The 22,292-nt window shown below is 45.9% G+C and overlaps 1 protein-coding gene across 3 annotated transcripts in view; it reads right to left on the bottom strand.

Moving 5' to 3' along the window:
• Window positions 1-22,292, bottom strand: part of LOC311137425 (rho family-interacting cell polarization regulator 1-like) — a 135,546-nt gene that overhangs the window by 27,873 nt on the left and 85,381 nt on the right. Inside the window, exon 1 of one of the 3 annotated variants that reach the window (XM_084171915.1) lies at window positions 13,496-13,647. The exons of the other annotated variants lie outside the window; for them this stretch is intronic. Within the exon in view, the coding sequence (XP_084028041.1) occupies window positions 13,496-13,514 (19 nt within the window). The 5' untranslated portion in view covers window positions 13,515-13,647. Of the gene's footprint in view, window positions 1-13,495; window positions 13,648-22,292 lie in introns of those variants that run through there. 3 annotated transcript variants of the gene reach the window in all.

Here is a 22,292-nt window from a genome sequence, read left to right as displayed (position 1 = left end):
TACAGTCTAACCAGACACCTAGGTATTTGTAGTTGTCCACATACTCTAGGTCAGACCCGTCGAGAGTAGTGATTCTAGTCGGGTGGGCGGGTGCCAGCAGCGTTCGATTGAAGAGCATGCATTTAGTTTAAGAGCAGTTGGAGGCTACGGAAGGAGTGTTGTATGGCATTGAAGCTTGTTTCGAGGTTTGTTAACAGTGTCCAATGAAGGGCCAGATGTATACAAAATCGTGTCGTCTGCGTAGAGGTGGATCTGAGAATCACCAGCAGCAAGAGCGACAACATTGATATACACAGAGAAAAGAGTCGGCCCAAGAATTGAACCCTGTGGCACCCCCATAGAGACTGACATAGGTCCAGACAACAGGCCCTCCGATTTGACACATTGAACTCTATCTGAGAAGTAGTTGGTGAACCAGGCGAGGCAGTCATTTGAGAAACCAAGGCTATTTAGTCTGCCAATAAGAATGTGGTGGTTGACAGAGTCGAAAGCATTGGCCAGGTCGATGAAGACGGCTGCACAGTACTGTCTATTATCGATCGCGGTTATAATATCATTTAGGACCTTGAGCGTGGCTGAGGTGCACCCATGACCAGCTCAAAAAACGGATTGCATAGCGGAGAAGGTACGGTGTGATTCGAAATGGTCGTTGATCTGTTAACTTGGCTTTCAAAAACTTTCGAAAGGTAGGGCAGGATGGATATAGGTCTGTAATCGTTTGGATCTAGAGTGTCACCCCCTTTGAAGAGGGGGATGACCTCTGCAGCTTTCCATCAGCTGTCTGAATTTGTGTGAAGGAGAAGCGGGGGGGGGGGGGGGGGGGGGGGCATGGGCAAGTTGCAGCGGAGGGTGCAGAGCTGGTGACCGGGGTAGTGGTAGCCAGGTGGAAAACATGGCCAGCGGTAGCAAAATGCTTGTTGAAATTCTCGATTATTGTAGATTTAATCGGTGGTGATAGTGTTTCCTAGCCTCAGTGCAGTGGGCAGCTGGGAGGAGGTGCTCTTATTCTCCATGGACTTTACAGTGTCCCAAAACTTTTTGGAGTTAGTGCTACAGGATGCAAATTTATGTTTGAAAAAGCTAGCCTTTGCTTTCCTAACTGCTTGTGTATATTGGTTCCTAACTTCCCTGAAAAGTTGCATATCGCGGGGGCTATTCGATGCTAATGCAGTATGCCACAGGATGTTTTTGTGCTGGTCAAGGGCAGTCAAGTCTGAGGAGAACCAGGGGCTATATCTGTTCTTAGTTCTGAATTTTTTGAATGGGGCATGCTTATTTAAGATTGAGAGGAAAGCACTTTTAAAGAACAACCAGGCATCCTCTACCAGGATACCTGGGCCAGGTCAATTAGGAAGGCCTGCTCGCTAAAGTGTTTTAGGGAGCGTTTGACAGTGATGAGGGGTGTTCGTTTGACCGCGGACCCATTACGGACGCAGGCAATAAGGCAGTGATCGCTGAGATCCTGGTTGAAGACAGCGGAGGTGTATTTAGAGGGTAAGTTAGTCAGGATGATATCTATAAGGGTGCCCATGTTTACGGATTTAGGGTTGTACCTGGTAGGTTCCTTGATAATTTGTGAGAGATTGAGGGCATCTAGTTTGGATTGTAGGATGGCCGAGGTGTTAAGCATATCCCAGTTTAGGTCACCAAGCAGTACGAACTCTGAGGATAGATGAGGGGCAATCAATTCACATATGGTGTCCAGGGCACAGCTGGGGGCTGAGGGGGGTCTGTAGCAAGCGGACACAGTGAGACTTATTTCTGGAAAGGTGGATTTTTAGAAGTAGGAGCTCAAACTGTTTGGGCACAGACCTGGATAGTTTGATAGAGCACTGCAGGCTCTCTCTACAGTAGATTGCAACTCCACCCCCTTTGGCAGTTCTATCTAGACGGAAAATGTTGTAGTTGGGGATGGACATTTCAGAATTTTTGGTGGCCTTCCTAAGCCAGGATTCAGACACTGCTAGAACATCAGGGTTGGCGGAGTGTGCTAACGCAGTGAATAACTCAAACTTAGGGAGGAGGCTTCTGATGTTAACATGCAAAAAAACAATGCTTTTACAGTTACAGAAGTCAACAAATGATAGCTCCTGGGGAGTAGGAGTGTTACTGGGGGCTGCAGGGCCTGGGTTAACCTCTACATCACCATAGGAACAGAGGAGGACTAGAATAAGGATACGGATAAAGGCTTTAAGAACTGGTCTTCTAGTGCGTAGGGTACAGAGAGTAAAGGGGGCAGATTTCCGGGCGTTGTAGAATAGAGTCAGGGCATTATGTACAGACAAGGTCATGGAAGGATATGAGTACAGTGAAGGTAAACCTAAGCGTTGGGTAACAATGAAAGAGATAGCATCACTGGAGGCACCGATTGAGCCGGTCTCCGCGTGTATGGGGGGTGGAACAAAGGAGCTATTTCAGGCAGTTTGAGAGGGACTTGGGGCTTTACAGTGAAATTGTATAATAAGAACTAACTGGAACAGCAATAGGCAAGGCATATTGACATGGGAGAGAGGCATAAAGCAATCACAGGTGTTATTCGAGAGAGCTAAGACAACAACTGGTAATGGCGATGATAGTTTGGCCTGAGGCTAAACAGATAAACAGGACAGGGTACCGTGTAAAGGAACAGTCCAGCAGGCATCAGCTGTGCAGCTGAGTGATCATAAGGTCCAGTGAACAGCAATATGTGAGTCCGAGAGCAGTTTGAGTTGGTGCTACAGCACAGGCTAGCAGGAAGCACGGCTGTTGTTTGCGTGTGCTAGCGGGCCGGGGCTAGCAGATGGATCTTCGTGGTCGTCGCAACGGTAAGCCTGTTGAAACCACAGACGATTACGTCGGCAGACCAATCGTGATGGATCGGCGGGGCTCTGTGTCGTCTCTAGGAGGTCCCATCCGGTTGAGAGAGAGGTAGATAGCCGGGAGATGGGCCTGACTCGAGGCTAGCTCAAGGCTGATTAGCCAACAACCACATCCATTTGGTTGCAGCTAGCTAGTTGCGATGATCCGGAGTTAAAGGTCCAGTGATTCAGTGATTCCGGCAGAAAAACTGATAAGTTCTGGGTCGATAACGCGCTGTGCAGACAGTGCAGACTGGCCGATAATAGTCCAGGTTAGAGCTGGCTGGTAGGTAGTGCAGGCCACGGACAATGGTGAAAAACCGCTAACGGTGGCTAATAGCAAGTAGCTAGTTAGCTGGCTACTCCCGTCCGGTAGACAGAGAGGTAGATAGCCGGGATATGGGCCTGGCTCGAGGCTAGCTCAAGGCTAACTGGTGCTTGCTTCAGGGGCAGTGGTGATTAGCCAACAGCAACATCCATTCGGTTGTGGCTAGCTAGTTATGATCCGGTGTTAATGTCCAGTGATTCAGTTATTCCGGTAGAAAATCCGATGTTCTGGGGGAAAACCGCTAACGGTGGCTAATAGCAAGTAGCTAGTTAGCTGGCTAGCTAGTTTCAACTGGAGATTCTAGATAAAAGGTAAGTCAATAATAGAATCCGTTCAACATTGAGTGAGGCGGGTTGCAGGAAAGTATATTTAGTAGAAGGATGAAAAGTGTGATAGGGAAATATATACGAAAAATACAAAAAAATACAAAAAACAGGCTATTTACACGGACACACACAGAGTACACGACCGCACTGCTACGCCATCTTGGGTTCAATAACATACTGAAAGGTACCATTCTTGTACCGTATTGGTGCCCACATATCTAGATACTGTACGTATCGAATTGTCTTGAAAGGGAAAGCTGCATATCCCTAATACGTATGCATTTCTGTGTAGTACAGATCAGGGACCCATGATGAAATTCCGTTACCACAATTCCATTACCGGGTGTAAATCCACTTCACTTACTGTAATTCAATAACCAAAAGAGATTTTTTCAAAGTGAATGTGTCATGTCATAGCTGACACCCCATTCTTGGAAAACCGAGGACACATAAAAAACAGAGGGAGATTTTACCAAAATTCTTTGCATCTGCACAGTTCTTCCAGAAAATGTGCTATTATAAAGTGTTCAGTGTAAATTGCTAAAAGAAGCCCTTGTGCATAGAGTTAAATGGTTTGTTAAACTTTGAAATTAATGTTTATTGTTAAAAAAAATCTGTTTCGTTACTGTGGAACTGCCCTGAGTCAACTGTGCTACTGCAAACCGCAGAGAAACCCAGAGAGACACCTAGCCAGCCACACTCAGGGCAGAGGAAATGGTGCCATTCTACAGGATGTCTGAAGTCTGGAAACTCTAAAAAGGAAGATAATTGAGAAAAATAAAAACATCTTGAAAGGACTAGAGACTGAGCTGGACGGAGCCTTCTGCCTCCCCGCCTGGACTTTTGACTTAACACGTTTTCTTTTCATTAGAAACGTAGACAGAAAGAGGCGAACCAAGCCCCCCAAAAATGAACAAGACTGGGCAGACAAATAAATAGTTGCGCCTCTTCAATATAAACTGGTAAATTCCATTTGATTTACACAGTGTATAAAACATTTTATAAACAAGGGTGGTTCAAGCCCTGAATGCTGATTGGCTGACAGCCGTGGTATATCAGACCATATACCACGGATATGGAAAAACATTTATTTTTACTGCTCTAATTATGTTGGTAACCAGTTTATAATAGCAATAAGGCACCTCAGGGGTTTGTGGTATATGACCAATATACCACGGCTAAGGACCGTATCCAGGCACTCTGCGTTGCGTCGTGCTTAAGAACAGCCCTTAGCAGTGGTATATTGGCCATATACCACACCCCCTCGGGCCTTATTGCTTAAATGAACACCTGTACTTTCCATGAAACAGACTGACCAGGTGAATCCAGGTGAACTCTATGATCCCTTATTGATGTCACCTGTTAAATCCACTTCAATCAGCGTAGATGAAGGGGAGGAGACCGGTTAAAGAAGGATTTTTAAGTCTTAAGACAATTGAGACATGTATGTGTGCCATTCAGAGGGTGAATGGGCAAGACAAAATATTTAAGTGCCTTTGAACGGGGTATGGTTGTAGGTGCCAGGCGCACCGGTTTGTGTCAACAACTGCAACACTGGTGGGTTTTTCACGCTCAACAGTTTCCCATGTGTATCAAGAATAGTCCACCACCCAAAAGACATCCACCCAACTTGACACAACTGTGGGAAGCATGAGTCAACATGGGTCAGCCTCCCTGTGGAAAGCTTTCGAGACCATGTAGAGTCCATGCCCCTATGAAGCAATGGCGCCGGAGGAGATTGCTGCCATTTTACGGGCTCCTAACCAATTATGCTATTTTGTGTGTTTTTTGTCATTGTTTGTAATTTATTTTATACATAAATATTTCTGCCACCTTCTCTTATGACCGGAAATAGCTTCTAGATATCAGAACAGCGATTACTCACCTCGAACTAGACAAATATGTTTTCTTTAACGAGTCGGACGCAAAGGATTTATTGCTGATACCAGACCAGGCCCAAATCCTCATCACTCGCATGAAGAAGAGACACAAACAGGGGACGCAGGTCCGGGTGCCTTGTGAGAATTTGTTGGTGAGTGGGTAACACGTCTCTACCCTCCGTCCTATTGGCCAACGTGCAATCATTGGAGAATAAACTGGATGAGCTCAGTTCAAGACTATCCTACCAACGGATAGTCTTAAAAACTGACATTAAAAAAATAATATCTTATGTTTCACAGAGTCGTGGCTGAACGACGACATGGATAATATACCGTTGGCTGGGTTTTTCCGTGCATCGGCAAGACAGAACAGCTGCCTCCGGTAAGACAAGGGGTGGCGGTCTGTGTCTATTTGTCAATAACAGCTGGTGCGCAAAATCTAAAATTAAGGATGTCTCGAGATTTTGCTCGCCTGAGGTAGAGTATCTCATGATAAGCTGTAGACCACACTATTTACCAAGAGAGTTTTCATCTATATTTTTCGTAACTGTCTATCTACCAACACAAACAGATGCTGACACTAAGACCGCACTCAACAAGCTGTATAAGGCCATAAGCAATAAGCAAACAAGAAAATGCTCATCCAGAGGCCTAGTAGCCGGGGACTTTAATGCAGGAAAACTTAAATCCGTTTTACCTCATTTCTACCAGCATGTTACATGTGCAACCAGAGGAAAAAATCTGACCATAATTCCTCCTGATTCCTGCTTACAAGCAAAAACTCTAGCAGGACGTACCAGTGACTCACTCAATACGGAAGTGGTCAGATGACGTGGATGCTAAGCTACAGGACTGTTTTGCTAGCACAGACTGGAATATGTTCTGGGATTCATCCGATGGCATTGAGGAGTATACCACGTCAGTCACCAGCTTCATCAATATGTGCATCGATGACATCGTCCCCACAGTGACCGTAGGTACATACCCCAACCAGAAGCCATGGATTACAGGCAACATCTGCACTGAGCTAAAGGGTAGAGCTCCCACTTTCAAGGAGCGGGACTCTAACCCGGACACTTATAAGAAATCCCGCTATGCCCTCCGACGATGCGCGCTTTGAGTCAAGCAACACTGAAGCATGCATGAGAGCACCAGCTGTTCTGAACGACTATGATCACGCTCTCCGTAGCCGATGTGAGTAAGACCTTTAACAGATCAACATTCACAAAGCCGCAGGGCCAGATGGATTACCAGGATGTGTACTCCGAGCATGCACTGACCAACTGGCAAGTCTGACAGAGTCTGTAATACCTACATGTTTCAAGCAGAACAACATAGTCCATGTACCCAAGAACACGAAGGTAAATTGCCTAAATGACTACCGACCAGTAGCGCTCACGTCTCTAGCCATGAAGTGCTTTGAAAGGCTCACCAAGGAACTTGAAGCTCTCAACCTGCTCCACTACAGCCCCATCGATTAGAATGGGGGCGTGCTCGACCCTCCTTTTCCTGTAGTCCACGATCATCTCCTTTGTCTAGATCACGTTGAGGCAGAGGTTGTTGTCCTGGCACCACACTGCCAGGTCTCTGACCTCCTCCCTATAGGCTGTCTCATCGTTATCTGTGATCAGGCCTACCACCGTTGTGTCGTCGGCAAACTTAATGATGGTGTTGGAGTCGTGCTTGGCAACGCAGTCATGAGTGAACAGGGAGTTCAGGAGGGGACTAAGCACGCACCCCTGACGGGCCCCCGTGTTGAGGATCAGCGTGCCAGATGTGTTGTTGCCTACCCTTACCACCTGGGGGTGGCCCGTCAGGAAGTCCAGTATCCAGTTGCAGAGGGAGGTGTTTAGTCCCAGGGTCCTTAGCTTAGTAATGAGCTTTGAGGGCATAATAGTGTTGAACGCTGAGCTGTAGTCAATGAACAGCATTCTCACGTAGGTGTTCCTTTTGTCCAGGTGGAAAGGGCAGTGTGGAGTGCAATAGAGATTGCGTCATCTGTGGATCTGTTGGAGCGGTATGCAAATTGGAGTGGGTCTAGGGTTTCTGGGATGATGGTGTTGATGTGAGCCATGACCATGGATACCAACAAACTATCATGGTCCAAACACACCAAGACAGTCGTGAAGAATGGGGGCGTGCTCGTGAAGAATGTGGTCCTCTGTAGCTCAATTGGTAGAGCATGGCGCTTGTAACGCCAGGGTAGTGGGTTCGATCCCCGGGACCACCCATACGTAAAAATGTATGCGCACATGACTAAGTCGCTTTGGATAAAAGCGTCTGCTAAATGGCATATTATTATTATATTATTAAGAAGGCACGACAATGCCTATTCCCCCTCAGGAGACTGAGAAGATTTGTCATGGGTCCTTAGATCTTCAAAAAGTTCTGCAGCTGCACCATCGAGAGCATCCTGACTGGTTGCATCACCGTCTGGTAACGCAACTGCTCGGCATTCGACCGCAAGGTGCTACAGAGGGTAGTGCGTACGGCCCAGTTAATCACTGGGGCCAAGCTTCCTGCCATCCAGGACCTCTATACCAGGCAGTGTCAGAGGAAGGCCCTAAAAATTGCCAAAGACTCCAGCCACCCTAGTCATAGACTGTTCTCTCTGCTACCGTACGGCAAGCGGTACCGGAGCGCCAAGTCTAGGTCCAAAAGGCTTCTTAACAGTTTCTACCCCCAAGCCATAAGACTGCTGAACAGCTATCCAAATGGCCACCCAGACTATTTGCATTGACCCCCCCACCTTCTTTTTTTACGCTGCTGCTGCTACTCGCTGTTTATTATTTATGCATAGTCACTTTACCCCTACCTACATGTACATATTACCTCGACTAACCTGTACCCCCGCACATTGACTCGGTACCGGTACACCCTGTATATAGCCTCATTATTGTTATTTTATTGTTGCTCTTAATTTTTTTTACTTTAGTTTATTTAGTAACTCTTATTTTTCTTAAAACTGCATTGTTGGTTAAGGGCTTGTAAGTAAGCATTTCACGGTAAGGTCTACACCTGTTGTATTCGGTGCATAAAATTTGATTTCAATTTAGGTTGTTCTGAGGGCAAAAGGGGGTGCAACTCAATATTAGGAAGGTGTCCCCAATGTTTGGTACACTCAGTGTATATAATAGTTGTTGAAGCACTACCAGAGTGCCATATACAGTAACTAGTATTTCTTACACACTAATCATATACTGTGTCAAAACATATTTAAGTATATGCCTTTGCATCTGGTATTACACGGCACTAACTGCACACGCATCCACAGACACAGACACACCTTCAAGAGAATCCTTCTCATGGGCATCACGTAGTAAACAGGAAACAGGTAAGCGACACATTCTCCTTCCTTTGCTCTAGTGTTCAGCCTCGGATGGTTACCTTGCTACACTCCCCACCCACACACAGATCAGCGCAGTGAGGACCCAGTCAGCCATCCTAACAATACCTCCAGTCTGTCATGCCTGGTTCCTACCTGTCCCAGAAGAGATGGGTCAGCCCAGGAATAAATACAGTGAAATCACACGATGCGGAAATATATTGAGAGTGACATAAACATAAAACCACACGAGCCGTATGCCACATAATTACAGGCTTCCATTGGTTTCCATGATGAGTGTGGTTATGGCTGGACACTGTCCGAAGCCCATAGACACGATCACGCCCATTGTTCTGCTGCCTGGCTGGTCTCGTTCCAGGACAGTTCTAGAAAACAAAGCACACTGGGGCCAGCCACTCCACTATCCCCCACCAAACCCTGACATCACTGCATCTTTCACACCCACTCTGATCACGCTCAGCATTGTGATGCACATCAAAGCCACACTGTTCTCAACATCTCATCTCTAATGTGCATATCACACCTGCAGGTTATGCATGGGTGTTTATAAACAAGGTGTTTGTTTACATGGTGTCTGTCTTGTGTTGTGAATGAGTGTGAGCGAAAAACACACCGGCTGTTTTGTGATCAGCCACAGAGAGAGGCACAGCTGGGGTAACAAAAGCCCTAATGACACTGCCAATGGAGATGGAGCTAGGCTTCGGATACAGGCTGCACCCCTCATCAACCAGCCCGTCTCCCCCCTCTACTATGACATTCCAAACATGGTGGAGATAAGCAGGGTCTACTGTCTTCTAACCGAGGGGCACATAGGCCCTTTACACCGTTCAGAGGGGGAGGGGAGCCGCCTGGGTCGCAGAACTGAACAGCAACAGCAGTGGGGGTAGGATGACGGGGTGGAAGGGCATGCCAGTTCCCTAATACAACGCTGAGCTGATGGACAGGGAACGGGCTAGTTGGCTCTAAAAACAACACTGGGGACAGACAGTGGCGCAACAAGCACAAGAGTAGAGGAGCACTTAGCACCACAAAACACAGCCGGTAGACATTTCTGGGTCACCCAGTAACCCCACATGCAGTATAAACATAATTTACTGACCTTATCATAACCATTAAATCTCTGGATTATAGGAAATAGACTGGAACTATATAACACAATAAAGCATGATAAAATGTCCAAGCAGTAGGGCTAGGCATCAGCTCTCTGTAACCACTGACATTTGGATAAACTTGAAAAAAGAAAGAACAGGAAAGCATAACAAGCTAATGAGGAACCTAATGAGTATTTGATGTGCATATTGAAATGACTGGGTTTATGAGAGGCTGCTTGTTGCTCGCTCCCTCCCCCGATCCAGGATATGATCTGCAGGTTGGTTCCTGATCCTGATGGCCCCCAGCCAGGCGTCATGTGTCTGCTTTCTCTGAGAAAGCCCCTAAACACACGTGTCCCCTTCCTTCCCTTCTGTTCTCTCTGTCAGCACCTAAAAAAAGACCCACTACATCCCTTCTCCATCCCTCCACGTCTGCTTGACTCTTATCCAACACTTCCACTAAATTAAGATTTATAACACTGTTTACGACTCATCTCAGTACTACGACTCCGTACTCTGACTCAGTCAAGCCCCCTAGTCACTGTTCATTGTCTCATGGGTATGTTTACAACACTGGTCATGAGGGACTGGTTTGAAAAACTGTGAAATAATGCTCTTCAAATCTCCACAGCAACAGGCCCTGACCAGAGTGTGACCACACCTAAAGTGAGGGGAAATCACGCCACACACACTTATGGACGTCCCCTAGGGATTATTAGTACGTCACTGACAGCCACAGCACTGCATGAACACTGAGGTGTCCGTGTCCACACACCATCCCTGGGAACAGCTGGTCTACCTCAACGCCACCAAAGATAGATCTGTGGGGCCAGCGTTGTTTTTCCTCCCCACAGACCGAATTAAACCACATTCATTTGGACATGCAGTGGGAGACCACCTGGATGTTACTACAAACTGCAGTCAGCCCCCTCGCCCACAAACCAGAGGCCTATATAGACCAACACCAGGGACTTAGACTGAGACAGTGTGGCCAGAGCTATTAGGAGGAGGAACACTATCATTCTCCAACTCCAGGGATTTCAGTTTCATAATGGTCCCCTATCCTCCCGGCCGGCTCGGTCCACCCCTCCAGCTCCGTGGCTTGATGACTCATTGCGAGCTCACAGAACAGAGCTCCGGGCAGCTGAGCGGAAATGGAAGAAAACTAGACTCCCTGCGGACCTGGCATCTTTTCACTCCCTCCTCTCTACATTTTCTTCATCTGTTTCTGCTGCTAAGGCCACTTTCTACCACTCTAAATTCCAAGCATCTGCCTCTAACCCTAGGAAGCTCTTTGCCACATTCTCCTCCCTGCTGAATCCCCCCACCCCCCCCTCCTCCCTCTCTGTGGATGACTTCGTCAACCATTTTGAAAAGAAGGTTGACGACATCCGATCCTCGTTTGTTAAGTCAAATGACACTGCTGTGCCTGCTCACACTGCCCTACCCTATGCTTTGACTTCTTTCTCCCCTCTCTCTCCAGATAAAATCTTGCGACTTGTGACGGCAGGCCGCCCAACAACCTGCCCGCTTGACCCTATCCCCTCCTCTCTTCTCCAGACCATCTCCGGTGACCTTCTCCCTTACCTCACCGATCAACTCATCCTTGACCGCTGGCTATGTCCCTTCCGTCTTCAAGAGAGCGAGAGTTGCACCCCTTCTCAAAAAACCAACACTTGATCCCTCTGATGTCAACAACTACAGACCAGTATCCCTTCTCTCTTTTCTCTCCAAAACTCTTGAGCGTGCCGTCTTTAGCCAACTCTCTTGCTATCTCTCTCAGAATGACCTTCTTGATCCAAACCAGTCAGGTTTCAAGACTGGTCATTCAACTGAGACTGCTCTTCTCTGTGTCACGGAGGCTCTCCGCACTGCTAAAGCTAACTCTCTCTCCTCTGCTCTTGTCCTTCTAGACCTGTCTGCTGCCTTTGATACTGTGAACCATCAGATCCTCCTCTCCACCCTCTCCGAGCTGGGCATCTCCGGCGCGGCTCACTCTTGGATTGCGTCCTACCTGACCGGTCGCTCCTACCAAGTGGCGTGGCGAGAAGCTGTCCCCGCACCACGTGCTCTCACCACTGGTGTCCCCCAGGGATCAGTTCTAGGCCCTCTCCTATTCTCGCTATACACCAAGTCACTTGGCTCTGTCATATCCTCACATGGCCTCTCCTATCATTGCTACGCTGACGACACACAACTAATCTTCTCCTTTCCCCCTTCTGATAACCAGGTGGCGAATCGCATCTCTGCATGTCTGGCAGACATATCAGTATGGATGACGGATCACCACCTCAAGCTGAACCTTGGCAAGACGGAGCTGCTCTTCCTCCCGGGGAAGGACTGCCTGTTCCATGATCTCGCCATCACGGTTGACAACTCCGTTGTGTCCTCCTCCCAGAGTGCGAAGAGCCTTGGCGTGACCCTGGACAACACCCTGTCGTTCTCCGCTAACATCAAGGCGGTGACCCGATCCTGTAGGTTCATGCTCTACAACATTCGGAGAGTACGACCCTGCCTTACACTGGAAGCGGCACAGGTCCTAATCCAGGCACTTGTCATCTCCCGTCTGGATTACTGCAACTCGCTGTTGGCTGGGCTCCCTGCCTGTGCCATTAAACCCCTACAACTCATCCAGAATGCCGCAGCCCGTCTGGTGTTCAACCTTCCCAAGTTCTCTCACGTCACCCCGCTCCTCCGCACACTCCACTGGCTTCCAGTTGAAGCTCGCATCTGCTACAAGACCATGGTGCTTGCCTACGGAGCTGTGAGGGGAACGGCACCTCCGTACCTTCAGGCTCTGATCAGTCCCTACACCCAAACGAGGGCATTGCGTTCATCCACCTCTGGCCTGCTGGCTCCCCTACCTCTGCGGAAGCATAGTTCCCGCTCAGCCCAGTCAAAACTGTTCGCTGCTCTGGCACCCCAATGGTGGAACAAGCTCCCTCACGACGCCAGGACAGCGGAGTCACTCACCACCTTCCGGAGACATTTGAAACCCCACCTCTTTAAGGAATACCTGGGATAGGATAAAGTAATCCTTCTACCCCCCCCCTTACCCCAACCCCCCCAAAAAAAAAAAAAAAAAAAAAAAATTGTAAAGTGGTTATCCCACTGGCTATAAGGTGAATGCACCTATTTGTACGTCGCTCTGGATAAGAGCGTCTGCTAAATGACGTAAATGTAAATGTAAAATGTCTCCATGAGAAGGAAATGGAGGAAGGTTTTCTTCCCCCTGCATTCAGGGCAGTGTAAGGCAGATCCGACTTCAGTCCTGACAAACAGGACAATGTGAAGCCGAAGCAAAGGAATTTAGACTCAAACAGAGAGATAATGAGGGAACATATATTGAGGGTGTAAGAAATCACACAGGCTGATAAAACACTCCCACAGAATGAAAACTAAACCCTCACAATCAGATGGGAACACACACACTGGTGGGGGTTAAATGGGTGGTAACATTTTACAAGATGCCTCATACTGAGTGAAATACTTCAAAACCCAACACAAGCAGTGAGCAACTGATGTTTGACTCACCACAATCACCACCATTCCAAAACAAGAGTAACACTACAGACAAAACTAACATCCTGTACTTCAAAACTCCATCCTACCCTAGAACAAAATAGAACTATAATATGTGTATGTCTACAAGCCCCACTTTAAATCAGATTAAAGGGGAAAGGGTACCTCCATATCCACTGTACATCTTTTTGTCGATATCTGGCTTCCTTCCAGTGTTGACAACCCAGACCAGGAGAAGGTTCCTTGGGTTTAATGAGAACCACCTCAAAGAGATAGAGATAGATAGATAGATCCACGGACGGAGATCCAGCAGCGTCTACTCGTCTGAAGTTTCATCTCTGGCACCTCTCTCAAACTCCGAGGAGAGAGAGAGAGAGAGAGCGCAGAGCAGAGGCGCCGCCAGGAAATGGTAAGGCGGTCAACCTCCCAGCAGCCCTCTCCTCCTCCTTCTCTGGCTTCCTCTACTCTTCCCTGACTGACATCACACTCTTCCTGCCTCTCCCTCTTCCAGCAAGACCAGCGCATTGTTTCCAACTCATAAATTACATGTATGTAATTATACATTTGTGTTCTCTACTACTGCCATTACATATCATGAATAGGACCCCAAAATAGCTTTGTGTTAAACTGTGGCAACTCAAGGGATCCTAAGAAAAGAAAGTGTTTTGAAACTTCTCAACTCTGCCCTTAATATATTTTTCCTAGCCGCATAAGCACTACTAAAGTCTGAAATAACAGAACACAATGAGAGATGATTCTTATCAGCCTTGAGTCATTCATCCATGACAAATACCTACTTGTCTTAGCGTGACAGACTGTCTATCGATGTTGTAAACAGTTTACAATAAATACCCAGACACCCCAGAGCACGATGCACCAAATGGGAAATGAACGCTCATAACCACTTCAGAAACACTGTTCTTACTCTATATCGTCATCATAGATTCTGAGGCTCTTGCCTGCATAGTCTCACTCCGCAAGACAAAAACATCTAGCGGATCTGCTTTTTGTCGGCTCAAGCCTGTAACTAAAATTACAGAGATGAGTGACTCTGTGAACCTTGTGTGATCAGGTCAAAGTTGTGTGATGACCCCAAGTCTCATTCTTAACAGTGCACCTTGAAAATGTTTAACAGAGGACAGGACTGGCAAAAGGGACTTGAGAACCTAGCTGCAAGCTTATGATCAAACTCAAGGTGACACTGCTCTAGTTCAAGTACTTAACCTGATTAGGTATACGGCTGCACTTTACGCTGAGGAATGAAAGTAATGTCAACAATAATCTAAAGGGACATCCGTCACTGTCAGCAGTACGCCATCAGAAAAACAGCAGGATATTAGTCAAACTGTTGCAACAACATGCTGAAAACTACAGTGACTAATAAATCAGTAGAGCATGGAAGTGGACTGAGAATAGATGGGTATATGCAAATACAAACAGCTCGTAAGACAGGTTTACGCATCGCTGTTCCTCATTGGGCTTTTCCCCATAACCCAGGCCACTGCCTTTCTCCTGGACCTTTTAATGTCTTCAACATGACACACACACACACACACAGTGCTCCCTCCATATGTGCTGCACATTTACAGGGAGAGGGAAGCCTTAAACGACATGTTAATTCAGCTATTATTTTCAGCCCAAGCTTCTCTCGCTGCGCGTTCAGCTTTCACTCAGATTAAACTCGAATGACATTCATGTGTTCCCCTTAGATCCAAATGTACCACTTCATTACACACATGGGGAGACATTTTGTGTTTAGTTCAAAATATGTGCACAAATATGCACACAAACCTAGTTTTCATAAAACACGCCCACAACCACACAAGTAATTAAGTAAACAAACAAAGACACTTAATAGAAGTGTTTACCCCCCCCCCCACATCACAACCATGATTGTCACCAAGGGTTTCTAACAGGTCCTGACATAACCAACCTCATCAGAATCACATTCTGCACATTTTAGATTTGTGTGTATTGTTGTGAATTGTTAGATATTACTGCACTGTTGGAGCTAGAAACACAAGCATTTCGCTACACCCGCAACAACATCTGCTAAATATGTGTATGATACCAATCTAATTTGATTTGATGACGTGCAGGAGAACTAGCTGACATTGATACTTGATGACAGTGATTGGTATCAGAGCCAGTAAATGGAGTAACCGAGGCAGTCGAGGTGAATCAAATCAAGGTCTGTTAACCACATTGGATCAGCTCATTAGCATCAAGGGGAAACCCCACACTGAGTCTCAGCCTGGCTGAGACAAAGAGGAACATAAGACCAGGAATCAACATGGATCAACATACACCAAATAGACATAGGCCTACACAATGAAACAGAGCGTAACAAGAGATCAGGGGATCAGCATCCAACGTACGAAAGACACATACAGTACCAGTCAAAAGTTTGGAGGTATACAGAAGATAGCCCTATTTGGTAAAAGACCAAGTCCATATTATGGCAAGAACAGCTCAAATAAGCAAAGAGAAACGACAGTCCATCATTACTTTAAGACATGAAGGTCAGTCAATACGGAACATTTCAAGAACTTTGAAAGTTTCTTCAAGTGCAGTCGCAAAACCATCAAGCGCTATGATGAAACTGGCTCTCATGAGGACCGCCACAGGAATGGAAGACCCAGAGTTACCTCTGCTGCAGAGGATAAGTTCATTAGAGTTACCAGCCTCAGAAATTGCAGCCCAAATAAATGCTTCACAGAGTTCAAGTAACAGACATCTCAACATCAACTGTTTAGAGGTGACTATGTGAATCAGGCCTTCATTGTTGAATTGCTGCAAAGAAACCACTAAAGGACACCAATAAGAAGAAGAGACTTGCTTGGGCTTGAAACACGAGCAATGGACATTAGATCGGTGGAAATCTGTCCTTTGGTCTGGAGTCCAAATTTGAGATTTTTGGTTCCAACCGCTATGTCTTTGTGAGACGCGGTGTGGGTGAACGAATGATCTCCACGTGTATTTCCCACCGTAAAGCATGGAGGAGGAAGTTTTATGGTGTGGGGGTGCTTTGCTGGTGACACTGTCTGTGATTTATTTAGAATTCAAGGCACACTTAACCAGCATGGCTACCACAGCATTCTGCAGCGATACGCCATCCCATCTGGTTTGGGCTTCATTTGTTTTTCAACAGGACAATGACCCAACACACCTTCAGGCTGTGTAAGGGCTATTTGACCAAGAAGGAGAGTGATGGAGTGCTGCATCAGATGACCTGGCCTCCACAATCCCCCGACCTCAACCCAATTGAGATGGTTTGGGATGAGTCAGACCGCAGAGTGAAGGAAAAGCAGCCAACAAGTGCTCAGCATATGTATGTACTCCTTCAAGACCGTTGGAAAAGCATTCCAGGTGAAGCTGGTTGAGAGAATGCCAAGAGTTTGCAAAGTTGTCATCAAGGCAAAGGGTGGCAATTTGAAGAATCTCAAATATTAAATATATTTTGATTTGTTTAACACTTTTTTGGTTACTACATCATTCCATATATGTTATTTCATTGTTTTGATGTCTTCACTATTGTTTTATAATGTTAAAAATAGTAAAAATAAAGAAAAACCCTTGAATGAGTAGGTCTGTCCAAACTTTTGACTGGTAGTGTAATTCTACATCTCCTTTAGAGCACTTCTAGTCAGTGCACCGATAACAAACATACACCAGGACATTCGCACACACACTACATGACCAAAAGTATGTGGACAACTGCACGTCAACCATCTCATTCCAAAATCATGGGCATTAATATGGAGTTGGTCCCCCCTTTGCTGCTATAACAGCCTCCACTCTTCTGGGCAGACTTTCCACTAGATGTTGGAACATTGCTGCGGGGATTTGCTTCCATTTAGCCACAAGAGCATTAGTGAGGTCGGGCACTGATGTTGGGCGATTAGGCCTGGCTCGCAGTCGGCGTTCCAATTCATCCCAAATGTGTTCGATGGGGTTGAGGTCAGGGCTCTGTGCAGGCCAGTCAAGTCTGGAATGTCATTGTATGCTGTAGCGTTAAGATTTCCCTTCACTAGAACTAAGAGGCCTAGCCCGAACCGTGAAAAACAGCCCCAGACCATTTTTCCTCCACCACCAAACTTTACAGTTGCCACTATGCATTTGGGCAGTTAGTGTTCTCCTTGGATCCGCCAAACCCAGATTCGTCTGTCAGACTGCCAGATGGTGAAGCGTGATTCATCACTCCAGAGAACGTGTTTCCACTGCTCCAGAGTCCAACAGCAGCGAGCTTTACACCACTCCAGCCGATGCTTGGCATTGCGCATGGTGATCTTAGGCTTGTGTGCAGCTGCTCGGCCATGGAAACCCATTTGATGAAGCTCCAGACAAACAGTTATTGTGCCGACGTTGCTTCGAGAGGCAGTTTGGAACTCGGTAGTCAATGTTGCAACAGAGGACAGACTATTGTTATGCGCTACATGCTTCAGCACTCGGTGGTCCCGAGCTTGTGTGGCCTACCACTTCGCGGCTGTGCCGTTGTTGCTCCTAGACGTTTCACAATAACAGCACTTACAGTTAACCGGGGCAGCTCTAGCAGGGCCGAAATGTGACAAACTGACTTGTTGGAAAGGTGGTATCCTATGACGGTGCCACGTTGAAAGACATCGAGCTCTTCAGTAAGGCCATTCTACTGCCAATGTTTCTCTATGGAAATTGCATGGCTGTGTGCTCACTTTTATACACCTGTCAGCAACGGGTGTGGCTGAAATAGCCGAATCCACTAATTTGAAGGGGTGTCCACATACTTTTGTATTTATAGTGTACACGTACGACATATTTGCACGCACATACGGGAACAGCCACCCCCACAGTTGCACACACAAACCATATATTCTCCCTAGCCAGACTAGATTCCGACCTTACGCTCATTGTAAGTACACCTTACCCTGTTAAGGTTGGACAAGGCTTCTGTTTTGATTAGGACACAGCAGAGCAGTCGCGAGATAGGGCTTGAAAAATGTACCTCAATCCAGGAATACTCCATGGCACTGTCTTTTTCGTCACTGTGCTAGGTCCCAGAAGCCACAGCAGCCATTTTGGAATGCACATCACGTTGAATAACAAGGGGCCTGATCAGTGGTGGAAACATTACCCAATTGTCATACTTGAGTAAAGGTAAAGAGACCTTAAAAGAAAGTCACCCAGTAAAATACTACTTGAGTAAAAGTATAAAAGTATTTGGTTTAAAATATACTTAAGTATGAAAAGTAAAAGTATAAATAATTTCAAATTCCTTATATTAAGAAAAGCAGACGGCAACATTTTCTTGTTTTTAACATTTATGGATAGCCAGGGGCACACTCCAACATTTACAAATAATGCATTTGTGTTTAGTGAGTCTGCTAGATCAGAGGCAGTAGGAATGACATGTGTTCTCTTGATAAGTGCGTGAATTTGACCATTTTCCTGTCCTGCTAAACATTGAAAGTACTTTTGGGTGTCAGGGAAAATGTATGGAGTAAAAAGTATGTTATTTTGTTTAGGAATGTAGTTAAGTAAAAGTAAAAGTTGTCAAAAATATAAATAGTAAAGTAAAGATACCCCAAAAAACTACTTAAGTAGTACTTAGCATGAGGATGATGTAGCTTTTTGGATAATGGGAAAATCTGGAGTACAGTGCCATGGACTATTCCTGGATTGAGGTACTTTTTCAGAGCCATATCTTGCGCCAGCTCCGCAATGTCCGAATCAAAACAGAAGCCCTGTCCGACCTTACAGGGTAAGGTGTACTTTCAACGAGCGTAAGGTCGGAATCTAGCCTGGCTAATATTCTCCCCTGCTCTTACAGCACTGTGCAGAGTACCTGCAGCTGCATCATTCCGTGGGAGACAGGCACAGAGTAACCTACTGGGTATACTCAATGTGAGGGCAGTGGAGGTGTGAAAAGGGGCTCAGTGCCACTTGACCCCAGAGTGCTGATGGTGTGATTATGGGATGGAGGATAAGCAGGGGATCGGGAGAGGAGCAGCCGCCCGGAGTGAGAGGTGGGCTGGGGATTTAGGGAACCGTTTTCCTGGGAGGCAGTTGTCCCCAAAAGAGACATAAGGCAGACTGGGACACTACGACTCTGAGCTACACAGTCATTGCACCTGTGCCCGCACACCAAGAGAGATGAGAGAGAGACAGACAGGGGGGCGCGCACATGCACAGTAAAGAGTGCATTCACGGTTTCTCTCTTGTACGACCTCCCCCAAGCTTCACCACTATTTACGGAATGCACATTTCCTTCACTGCTCTCGTCTCATACAAAGCCTTCTCTGCAAAGGCCCATATGCACTTCCATATCGGCTTGGGATTCTGTTCTGACCAGAAGGTCTGGAACTCTCCCTGAAACTTCAAAATGTTTATTGAATGGTTTAGTAATATTAAAGAGAGGTTATGCAGCCATGGTGATAGATTTGCCTGCTACTGTATCACTGCCTATTAGAAAGCAGGTAGAGACAGCTATGCCACACAAGAGGCAGCCACAGGACATAAATATCCCAGGACAATGTAAGTCATCTGGGTCATACTTAGAGACAGGGTTATCAGACACACACAGGCCTGACAACTGGATCCTGGATTTCGGTGCATGTCCAAGGGGATTTACCCAACTAGCTGTATTTGTTTAGTCTACGATTAATCATTACACCAAACTCACGTACACAGTCCAAAGTGTAGGGGGTGAGAAAAACTAAATATATCAGTACTTCCTTGCTGTTGTACCTGCGCAATTCTGGAATTGAGCAGGGACTCAGATGTATTTCTCTTAAAATGTATACCAAACAAGCAACTCTATGCACAACGACTACTTTTAACAATTTACGGTACATGGAACATTTTACAAAAACACATTTACTGGAAGAACTGTGCAGATGCAAATTTTGGTAACAGAATTTTTGTAAAATCTCCCTCAGTTTATGTGACCACGTTTTCCAAAACCTCTTAAATATCTTCTCCGAATTAAGATTCAAAGATGTCTGCAGAAACAAAATGGGGTGTTAGCTATGACATGACACCTTCAGTTTGAAAAAATATATTTTGGTTATTGAACTACAGTAAGTGAAGTGGATTTACACCCGGTAACAGAATTACGGTAACAGAATTACATCATGGGTCCTTGATCTGTACTACACAGAAATGCATAATTATGGATATGAAAGTAATTCTCTTCATGGGGATGTATCCTAAATAGGTACACAAATGTAGAAATATGCAATATCCTCCTTTGCATATTTGGGTATTATTCGCCTGTTTCACAAGTTTGGACATCAAAGTACACCACTGTAGAGCTCAGTAGAGTACAGTAGAGTTCAGTACAGAATAGTCAAGTAGAGCAGTGGTTCCCAACTTGGGAACCCCTTAGCGTGATCTCATTTGCTTTGAGGTTAAACATGCATAAAATGTTCCACTATAATGTATTTGTCAAATTAATACAATTTAAAATGTCATTAAGATCATATGCTTGCAATGCCAAGGCCAATCTAAAAAATTATAATAATGTCAGAGAAATGTAAAAGCGGTAATTCCCCGGAAGAAAGTGTGCACGTCAATGACCTGCGCTCAATCAGTTTCAACTAGCAGCTCGTTTTTCCTGCAGTCAGAGCATCACTATTTTATTAATAAAACAACATATCTAAGAAACGTAAAAGTGCTGATGACTCATCATCAAAAAAGAAAGTAAGGCTATATCTCGAGAGTTATCTTAACTTCGGTTTTATTGAAGGACAGAATGTGTCATTTGTGGCGAGAAGCTAGCTAATGACAGCATGAAGCCAAGCAAAATGCAACAACACAAGGAAACAAAACACCAGGAGACTATTGGTGAAGGTCAGGATTGTTTTGAGAGGAAGAAGCAGTTGGCACTATCAAAAAGATCCACAGACATCAGAAAAGCATTTGAAAGAGCAGGCAGTGATTTACACAGAGCCGTCATTTGAGTGTTCGCTATTAATTGCCAAGGCTAAAAAGCCACACAATATTGGAGAGCAGCTAATCAAACCCGCCTGCCTGAAAATTGTAGAGAGGGTGTGTGGCCCACAGGTGGTGGATAAAGTCAGAACCGTCCCACTCTCTGACAACACTGTCAAAGACAGAATTGATAAAATGGCTGGAGATTGTCAAAACCAGCTGCACAAGAAGCTTAGGAATGTTCCCTTTGCCATTCAGTTGGATGAAACAACAACAGTGTCAGACGAATCCGTGCTCATCGTTTATGTGCAATATATTGACGGTGATGACTTGAAACAAGACATTCTTATGTCTACCAATCTAGCCACAACAATAACAGGCCAATATATTTGTATAGCTATGGACTCATATCTCTCGTCCAACAATCTGCCCTATGAGAATATTGTTGCATGCTGCACTGATGGGGCTGCAGCGTTGATGGGCAAAAACAAGGGATTTAACAGCGGATTGAAGGAAAAAGCCCCGGGATGCGCAATTTTCCACTGCATGCTACATCGCCAAGCATTGGCCAGTAAAAAACTTTCGGGAAGACCTTAGTAACACCCTGGCAACTGTTGTTAAAGTTGTAAACTTTATTAAGGCTCACCCTACTAAGAAGACTGCTTGCCCAGCTGTGTGATGGAACTTATATTTGCAGTCTCGAGGATGTGGAATACCTCGGCTGTGAAAATGAGCTTGCTGACCTACACGCCGATTCTATGTCAAATAAATATTGCCACGAGAACGGATACAAAACGTTTTGGATTGTCAAAGGACATAATGTTGCACCCAGACTGGCCAAACACGCAGCTACAAGGGTTATTCTACCATTCAGCACTACGTACCTGTCTGAGACAGCCTTCAGCGCACTTGGAACAATAAAAACAAAAGCCAGTAACAGGCTCCATGTCCACCAGGACTTTAGGCTGGCTGTCACTAGCATCACACCTGACATCCCATCCCTGGTCAGAGGTATACAGGACGAAGGTGGCCATACGTTTTTTAAGGAAGGAAC

The sequence above is a fragment of the Coregonus lavaretus genome (genome assembly GCF_964263955.1).
Source record: "Coregonus lavaretus genome assembly, chromosome: 11".
Taxonomy (NCBI): Eukaryota; Metazoa; Chordata; class Actinopteri; order Salmoniformes; family Salmonidae; genus Coregonus; species Coregonus lavaretus.
The sequence above is the reverse complement of the archived record's forward strand: the minus strand, read 5'-3'. Positions and strand labels throughout refer to the sequence as shown.